Source organism: Cupressus sempervirens, chromosome 5 (genome assembly GCF_028749045.1).
Source record: "Cupressus sempervirens isolate cs-2001-9-10 chromosome 5, ASM2874904v1, whole genome shotgun sequence".
Classification (NCBI taxonomy): domain Eukaryota; kingdom Viridiplantae; phylum Streptophyta; class Pinopsida; order Cupressales; family Cupressaceae; genus Cupressus; species Cupressus sempervirens.
Window position 1 is genome coordinate 311,350,849 of NC_143122.1, and position 9,655 is coordinate 311,360,503.

Here is a 9,655-nt window from a genome sequence, read left to right on the forward strand (position 1 = left end):
GGTTTTCATAGTATTTCTTTGTGTTCTTTCTATAATCGACTGTGTTCTTATTTGCCTCAACATTTTAGATCACTTTCCTATTTATAATGGATCTTAGAGTGTGATCTAAAATGTTGAGATGTTGATGCAAATAAACAAACATCATAATGGAAAACCATTCAGCTATTAAAATTTACCACTTAAATCTTACCTTTGCCAAAGTGAAAATGCAAAAGATAGGAGCATATGAAATTTCAAACAAACTCACCCTTTGCCACAGTTAAAGTGAAGACGGAAATACAATCATTTAAATGTTAAAGCAGGGTATCCTAGTGCCAAATGCCTACTTCATAGTATCCAGCCTCTGTTGCACAAGCTCTGAACATGCCCATTGTATTAAACCCTGCAACAGCTTCCCCATTGCTCGATACAGCTATCAGTCCACCTTTACCATCTTCTAACCTCTTATTGATAACATAGTCAACAGAATCCTGAAGAGATAAACCCTTGTATTCCATAAGGGCTGCCACATCTCTTGCAACTGTTGCTCTTATTATGGCTTCACCTTCACCTGTGGCTGAAACTGCACAGATGTCATTGGCGTATGTACCTGCACCAATGATTGGAGAGTCCCCAATTCTTCCTGACCTTTTGTTTATCAGCCCTCCAGTAGAAGTAGCTGATGCACAGCGTCCCTCAATATCCACTGCAACACAACCAACAGTTTCTGGTTGATAAAGATTGATAGGTACCCCATTCATTTCCAACTCGGGAAAATATCCACTTTTGCAAGATGCTTGGTCTCCATTTTCATATGTTAAACCACTCCCAAAAGCTTTTTCCAGGGTGGGTTTACCATATGCATGGCACCTTACTGTGGGCAACAATTCATTTTCATCAGGTTTTCCAACTTCATTCTCAGACTCTGGGAGACGGTAGTCAAACTGCAACAGGGAAAGAAAGGAAGCAAAGTTTGATATCAGTTTCAGTAAAGACCACAATATGTCAATAAGACTTGAGGTACATCTAGGTACAATTGCTAAATGTGAGGGAGAAACTACCCAACAAAAAATATGTCTCAACTCTAATAGAAAAACAAAATGTATAGGATCTAAGGCAGGAACGCCCAAAAGCTGTTGTTTTTAAGAATCTTAAAAACAAAATGACAGTGCAGTGAGTAAGGGAGAAAAAGAAAGCGAGTCAAATGTATCTGAAGCCAATGTAAGATTTAGGATAGAATAAAGAAATTAAAATGTCAGAACAGGATCCTTGTATATGTTACAAATTGCCACATTGCTGCTGCAAAAATTATGTATTCCCTTCTTGGTATACACCCTCATGTTCTCAAACGAAGTATCGACATGTAAAAATAGAAATTTGTCTATAAACAGAGTAGTCTGATTCTAGTATTTGATAGCAGATTAAATATAGCTGTGCATTAAATAGCAAAAGAATTGCCATTGGTTTTGCATCTAGGCAGTATCATTTCACACGTGTGTTGTGAATGGATCGGATATTTTAACATCTAATGCCAATGCCCAATAAAATGCCTCCAAAAACCAGGGCAACACCCATTTTACTTAACAGAGCTCATAATAAATAATTGTGGAATGTTTTAACATCTAATCTAACCTCAAACATTACTTTTACCTGCTATTCAGTTTTAGCAAATGGGTATTTAAAGGGAAAAGCCCAATGCTAAAACAAACTTCAAATATTTTATGATCATACCATGAAAAAGACTCGAATAGTACACATGCCAGTAGATGTATCACAATGCATCACAATTCCTAAGGTTTAGGGAACTGTATGATAAATAATCGAAGGTCGCTTGTTGGGGTAATGCCTAGTGCCTAATCGAAGGTTTAGGATGTCTTGAAAGGATCTTCAAAGCGCTGCATAATGTAAAAAGAAGGCTCTGTGCCTTTCGTATAGAGTTACAATAAAAACCTACAGGTTTGTCATGAGAAGATATTGGTTGATAGACAAACATCCAGTAGCTGAAAGGGTGCACAGACTTGTCATGAATGGATCTGCGATACTATCTGGTATTCACTTTCACAAACTATGAATCAGAGAGATATATGCCATTATTTGGCGCACAAAGTACACTCTTTGTATGATTTTAATAATCAAATCATTTTAAATGCATCCAATGGCAATAAAGTGTATGTGCATATATCACTCTTTGTCTGATTTAACTAACAAAATCATTTAAAACTGCATCCAATAGCAATAATGTGTATATGCAAATATTTAGACAGAGAGAAAGCAAAAGACCTGTATGCTGTTCATCTCCTTTGCCTGCTCCAATCTGTCTTTGTTTTCAGCAGTTATGAAGTAGTTTGTATCCACAATTTCAACACCCTGATATTGGCGAAGAAGCACACACTGAGTAAAGATGCTAATTTCTACTCATAATAAAAGATAGTCAACTGAGTACTAACATTACAAGGAATGCAAGAACAGCAGTTTTCTTTTCCATATAATTAGCCAAGAACAATTCAAGTAGAATGCTCTTTCCTACTGCTCTTGTTTAATCATTTATTTAGTCCATTAAAACTAGAAGCTATACAAATTCATCTGCAAACTTTTCACGGATTTGATAAGATAGTGGAAACGGGCTCCATCTCTAAATAGTAATTATTTAATTAAAAACAAAGGTTTAGACCTGCTCTCTTGCAAACTCTTCAGCTCCAGAGAAAGCAATGTATGCATGTGGAGACTTTTCCATCACAAGCCTGGCAAGGGAAATAGGACTTTTAACAGTAGAAAGGCCAGAAGCTGCTCCACACTTGTTTCTGGAACCATCCATTATGCTTGCTTCCATTTCAACTGTGCCTTTTGTAGATAATGCTGAGCCACGGCCTGAATTGAAAACTGGGTTGCTCTCAAGCTCCCTTACCTGCACATCTCAATCCAAAAGAAGTATCAGTGATCCATGAAATATCATGTTCCATCATCGAAACAATTTCTCTTTGGAAAGTAAGTTTGAGAACAAAAAACTCTCATTTTTTTCAGGACAAAATACCATACTTCAATTGTGTGCGAACCAGCATAGCAATATGTGGAGGAAGTAGAGAAGAAATGATTGATAAGAAGGCCTGTAGGATCAAATTAGAGCTTTAGAGCCTCAATACAAGAAAAATTATCAGAAAGAACAATTATTGGGCTGCATCAAGGCTCTTCTTGCAACATAGTATTTCACTTAGATGCTCAGGTGGTTGGAAGATTGAATTTGTTCCTTCACAAACAGAGGGGATTCAAAGTTGGATAAGAATGAGACAAAAGGAAATAGAAGAAAGAGATCAAAACCATTGTGAGGTAAGGAAGAAAACTAAATCCCGCAGTCCTTTAGTTGAAGGAGTGAAATACACACGTTACTGTACCCCAAAGAATTATTTCTTAATTGGCAAACCTCCTGGTAGGTGGAGTGCTTGATAAGCCTTGGCTCCAAGTCATTAACTAGGGATTGTTACAAAACACACCACACAAACACAAGAAAAGAGGAGGAATCAACAGGGAATGGAATTTAACGCAGAGATATGCCACAGATAATGGCATAATGCAATGAAGTAATTTGAAAACATTGGGGATATGGCCCAAATGATCAAGAAAACCCTCTTATTAAAACAACCAACAAATGAATAAAATAAATGATCAGATTATAGGAATAAAGATCTTCATATACTAGTTCCCTTCAGATAAGGACAATAATAAAAGAAAAAGGCAGTAATGTACAAAAGTGGTTTAAGTGCTTCTTTTCACACCCGAATTATTGAACAGGGGATTTAACCCAACATTCATGCACATTGCGGCAGAGGTTCTAAATTTTGCACATTACAATAGTGATGTTTACATAATATCACCAAATAATAAAATATTCAATAGGCATCAGGATTGTCAAGTGGTATACTCAATTTTCAAACAGTGGGCACAGGCATACCGCAAAGGCTAGAAAAAGAAATAAATTGGTGCATTTGCACCCAAGACAAGGTTTAGCACAAAAAGTACTTATAACTCGGTGATGATTTCCAAGCTATAATTTAAAATGCTACACAGTTACATGCCCCGTGGACAAAACTGAAGGGCTTTACAAAAAGTAACACCAAAGATGCGATATGCTTACAGCATTCTGAAAAGTTGCATTTCATCTCAGAAGGAATGCACAATGACAGAACTAAAAACTACAAAATATCTCGTGCATTTGTGCCGATGACAAAGGTTGGCACAAAGTTACTCATGATCTAGGGTTGGCTTGGAGGGCATATGATGCAGTACCGTACAGATTCTGGACAAAAGGCAAAATCCTTACAGAATATAGTGACATGTATCACCAAAGATTCCATGGGCATAAAGCATTGTGATCAATCACAGTCACAGTCCAGAACAAAGGCACAAATTCAAAAGCTTCAAACCGCACCATGGACTAGACTAAAGCAACCAAATAGTGCATTTGCATTAAAATCAATGAGAAAGTTTAAAGCAGACTAGGGATCCAACAGCAAACTAATGCACTATTTTAAGTTCTGACTTCAGATAATTAATGGGAGAAAACTGGAACGTTTTGCATTCAAAAACAGGGTGAAAAGCTTACAACCGAAAGAATGCACTGATGCTGATTTCCATCATAGAGCACCCCCGAATTTGTTTACATAATACTGTCCATTAATCTTCAAGAATGATCATAGGAGGGTTTTTCACATTGTTCCCAAGTCAAATACCATAATAAGCATTAATCAAGAGAGGCTTTTATTACTGACCTGCCAACTATCTCTGCTTCCTAGATTCTCACTGGAGAAAGAAACACAAGGCCAAAACAGTAATTGAGGACGTGGAAAAATCTATGTGAAACTACATGAAACACAGATCACCAAACTCCCTAAAAACATAGAAAAGCTGTTGTGATGGATTCAATCCCTGCAGAAATGATTAAGGTTGCCTATGGGAATCAAATGTGATCAATCCACCGGGGAAATCACCGGTCAACAAGGATGATGATCGCCTGGATGATGATCCCCTGTTATTAACTTTTCAGCTGGTAACTTTTCAGCTGTTATCCCATACTATTAGGATGACAGTACTCCGAATCACCTATTGTAAGAACTAAACTAATATATGATTATAGAAAAAATCCCTAAAGGTAGCGCATGACTTCCTAGAGCGCGGATAAAGGATTTTCATGGCTACATTTATACATATGCAATCTTTTCGTCTCGTGATAACTCATGTCTTTTTCAGACCATGTGATCATTAAACAAGATCGTTGAATATTGAAAATCCAAATCTTCGCTAAATTTAATCACTTCTGGAACCCATACGTTTCAGACTCGAAGTAGATTGCAAATGACAGAGATCGGGAAGAACTCGTGAATCAGACAAAGCTAAAACAGTGGGAGAACCTCAATCTAGGAAACCATCGAAACAGTTAAGTTTTGCTATTATAACAACCTTTCTCCAGCAGGGACATGCATAGTAGTTGAAATTTGCCTGCCTACCTAAACACTTGTGAAAGTATAGCCCATTTGCATTACTTCCCATATAATCTCACCACCGTAATTAATACATCAAGAGCTCCCCCATGGCAACAACAAGAACACCTATAAGCAACTCAATCTATGAAAGCAGAGGCATGCGCTCATACCACACAAATATCTGGTTTCGGACAGATATCCACATACAATCTCATAACTTTACAAAACAGATCTTCTTACTACCTTACAAAACAAACAAGCAAAAACACTACTACAAACCGAGAAATTCACCATTCTCTGAAAAAGGAAAAATTGTTCCAACCATCAGGAGAACGCTTCAAACAACGCCCACACATCTACTTTGTCTCTGTAACTAAGGAGGGCTTATGGTTGTGTAGAACAAAGGTCTGAAACGCATCTGCCATGTTGATGGCAATCACTCAAAGGACTAAACCCGAAATCACCCATGTTTCTCATATAAGAAAGCTTCTTACAACCTTAGTTAAGAAAATATCAAAACAGCCATAAATCAAATTATCCATCACCCTCTCGAAAACCTAAAACATCATTTCAGTCGTTATATGAATGGTTCAAGCAACGCCAAAATAAGATCAGACATTGAACAGATTATGAAGCATTTGAGTCCAATCGATCAACCAAGGAGGGCTCAAATCATACGAACCCATATGAAGACAAGCTATTCTTTTACAATGACAAAGCTTCCCACCACCTTTGGAGAAACTACAAAACCACTTGAAGAATCATCCTAAAGCCTCAACCGAGACCCACATAAGATCAGGCATTGCAGAGATTGCATCATTCGAGTCTAAAAAAATCATGCAATTTCAACTCGTTTCTTAAACAGAGTAGGGTTTGGGATTGCTTACAACAAGCTCAACAACATCAATGGCAGGAACAGAAGCCTTGAGAGAAGTCACACCCAATTGGAGGCAATATAAGAGCGCATCTCTGGCCTCCTGTTGACGATCCATGGGTAGACGAGGATCGATCCCTGCACCTCCATGCACAGCTATTGCCCATCCCATTCTCACAGGAAAAGGATATAACAGGGAACCTTTCTCTATGTGCTCTCCCCGCAGAGACAACTACAAGAGGACCCAAAAAAATTAGCCAACCTATTGGGTAATGGGAGTTGCAACAAATACTCTATTTATAGAGATTTTTTTCTTACAAAGGTTTCTTTAATTTGGTTTTGTTTTCCTAATCTCCGATGAGTCGGATTCCAAACTCTAGACTTGACTCCATCGCACCATATTCCGAAATCTAAGTGGGATCTAAGGTGGGATTCACCATGAATCTAAAATAGTATAATATCATAAACATGTTAAACGAACCCCTAGAGCCCCTTGTTGCTAATGCATTTGTAGTTTTCTGGCTCATATCAGTGAGATGGGATTTCGTTTTATACCCTAGTTCCCAAAGGAGATAAGCATGTAGGCTCGCGAAGGATTGGAAAGCGAACCAACCATTTAAAATTCGTATTCACTTTGGTCATGAATTCCAAGATTGACTCTTGCGAGTCCCAAAAGAACACATGCATGCAATTTCATTATCATAGAATCAAAAATGGTTTTAGTGAAGTAGGGGGCCTACAAAACTTTTTAATCAAATGGACAAGGTGGGCATGAGTTTTTATCATTTTGCAATCACTCAGAAAATCCCAATAGTGGCTCAGTTCTTGTCTGGTCCGCCAACAAAATGTCTTCTTGCGAGTGGGAAGTTCCACCGTGAGAGTTGTTTTTAATTGCGTGGCTGTGAATCCTGTGTCAGTTATAACTTCGATTTTGTCTTTGCTTTTTGTGAGAAAGGTTCTTGAACAAAAAATAGTGGTCAGATGGGATGTTTTTCTTCTACGCATTATCCTGTGGGGAACACAATACCCATTTTAATATTTCTTTATGGTAATGATGATCTTAAGCTACTTAGGATTATAGTTTTATTTTTTGTATAGTACATTTAAGTTTCATTTCTGAGGGAAATGTGGATTGGTATTATTTTTATTGATTGTTGTATTTTTTTAGTGTGTTGTTGGAAATGGTCAAAATTAGGGCATTGGCTATGGTGCAACATATTTGCACCGTAAAAAATCGTGCCTCTACTGTGCCTTGTTCAAATACGTCGTCCTCCCTAACATTGTCAGATGTCTTGCACGCATCAAGGTTATTTGAAAATCTTCATTTAATTTTACTGTTTAGTTGCTAGGATTTTTTGAACATGAATTTTAATTTTGGTACAAGTATATATCTATTACTTATAAAATATAATATTCAGTGAAGTGAAGTGGAAATTGAGAAAAATAGAGAAAAATATTTTTATTTTAATAACTAAAGTATACTTTTTTTAAGTTTAAGAAATTTATTAATAACTGTTATTAAAAAATTAATAATATCCCTTTCTAAGGCTAGGGTCCCATGAAAGGGGACTTCCTACCACTTGCTATTTTTTAGGAAATGTTTTAAAAGCTAGCAGTCCCATGATTTATGCTGCTCAAAATTATAGCTTTGAAATTTAGGGAAGATATGCATTTAAAATAAGTTGAAATTTTAAATTCCCTCTAAAACTACATTTTAATTAAAATCTAAAATTTAGATTATTGACAAATGGCAAAAAGCATTCCTAAGCTGGTGGGGCTATTTCCAGCCCCACCCCTTTTTCACCTGGTTCCTAAAAATTTGGAGCTTCTACTTTTCAGGAGAAGATTCTAAATAATCCCCTAGCAAAATTATATTTTATTCATGAGACCACCCACATGGAACCATACCCTAAGAAATTGAAGTCTTATATTATCATTAATGATTAAATTTATATACTAGAGTTTTGATTTATTTTTACTTGTCACAAAAAGAAATTTTTAGATAAAACATTAATTATTATAAAGTGTCAAAAATGATTCAATACAAAAATAATAAATTACATACTATTAGAATATGGATGTAAAAAATATATTGTTAGAAATGACAAACATTCATAATGTAATTAAGGACAAAAGTCACCTGCTAAGTTTTAGTTTTGTAGAAGAACATTAACTTTGGGATAAGTATTTCTGAGAGAAATGTTTTTATTTTAACATTTTAAATATTTTCATATTAATGTAGAAATATATTTTTATGTAAATATTTAAAGTATAATTTTTTTTAGGTTTACAAAATTTATTAGCAACAATTATTAAAAAAATTATAATACCCCTTAATTATATTAAATTTTTGTGTTTATCTTTTATTTGTCACAAAGCAAATTTTAAATTAAAAAAAAATTATTATAAAGTGTTAGAAATGATTCTACGTTAAAATAATAAATTACATACTATAATATGGATGTTAAAAAAGTATTTTTTTAAATGACTTACATTCGTAATTAATGACCAGATGTCATTTTAATAAGGTGACTAAATTTTTATTTGAATTATAAATAAATTGTGGAAATTTGATATTGAAGTAAAATTTACTTATATCCATTTTAATTTTTTTAATTTATGATTTAAAATATAATAATTTGCTATAAACTTATTTTTTCTTATGCTTTAAAAAGCACTATAAATAAAAATTATTTTTATTAAAAAAACTTACAATGCTTTTATAATTATTAATTTAATCTCTTCAATATAATTTTTAATCTTACAACTATTAAAATTATACTTATTTATTCCTCAAAATAAAATTTAAATTATTGTTCATTGAATGAATACATTTATTAATTTTATACCAAATTATATTTTAAAGAATAAAGAGAAAAATATAAAGTGGATATAAGTAAATTAATTTTAAAGCAGATGTAAGTAAAATAAAATTATTAATTTATTTACATCCACTTTATATATTTTTATTTATTCTTGAAAATGTAATTAGGAATAAAATTATTTTTTCTTTATGCTTTAAAATTTATCATAAATAAAAATTATTTTTTGAATTTAAAAAAAAAAAAAAAAGCAATGCTTTTATATTTATTAATTTAATCTCTTAAATATAATTCTTACTCTTACAACTATTAAAATTAAACTTATTTATTCCTCCAAAGCTATTGTTCATTAAATGAATACACTTATTAATTTTATACCAAATTATATTTTAATGCATAAAGAAAAGAATATAAAGTGGATGCATGTAAATTTTTTTTAAAGTGGATGTAAGTAAATTAAACTTAATTTACTTACATCCACTTTATCTATTTTTCTTTATTCTTTA

At 33.9% G+C, this 9,655-nt stretch overlaps 1 protein-coding gene across 2 annotated transcripts; it reads right to left on the reverse strand.

Annotated features, from left to right (window-relative positions):
* Positions 1-231: 231 nt before the first annotated feature.
* Positions 232-6,830, reverse strand: ASPGB1 (N-terminal nucleophile aminohydrolases (Ntn hydrolases) superfamily protein). Of its 2 annotated transcripts, XM_089829985.1 has the most exons (5): positions 6,646-6,830; positions 6,341-6,559; positions 2,651-2,884; positions 2,260-2,346; positions 232-923 (listed from the first exon to the last, which is right to left on the reverse strand). In XM_089829985.1, the coding sequence occupies exons 2-5, from the start codon at positions 6,497-6,499 to the stop codon at positions 309-311; spliced, it is 1,095 nt and encodes a 364-aa protein (XP_089686111.1). In that variant the 5' UTR covers positions 6,500-6,559; positions 6,646-6,830; the 3' UTR covers positions 232-308. The 2 variants fall into 2 exon arrangements, with proteins under 2 accessions (XP_089686111.1, XP_089686110.1); XM_089829984.1 differs by lacking the exon at positions 6,646-6,830 and having other exon boundaries at positions 6,341-6,598.
* Between the last annotated feature and the right edge of the window lie 2,825 nt (positions 6,831-9,655).

Bases quoted from the DNA above. Each gene is read 5' to 3' on its own strand.
- ASPGB1 (XM_089829985.1), bottom strand. From the start codon at position 6,499: ATGGGATGGGCAATAGCTGTGCATGGAGGTGCAGGGATCGATCCTCGT. The intron at 2,347-2,650 runs GTCTAAACCTTT...CGCCAATATCAG, and splicing joins AAGAGTTTGCAAGAGAGCAG to GGTGTTGAAATTGTGGATAC. The intron at 924-2,259 runs GTCTTTTGCTTT...TCCCTGTTGCAG, and splicing joins AGGAGATGAACAGCATACAG to TTTGACTACCGTCTCCCAGA.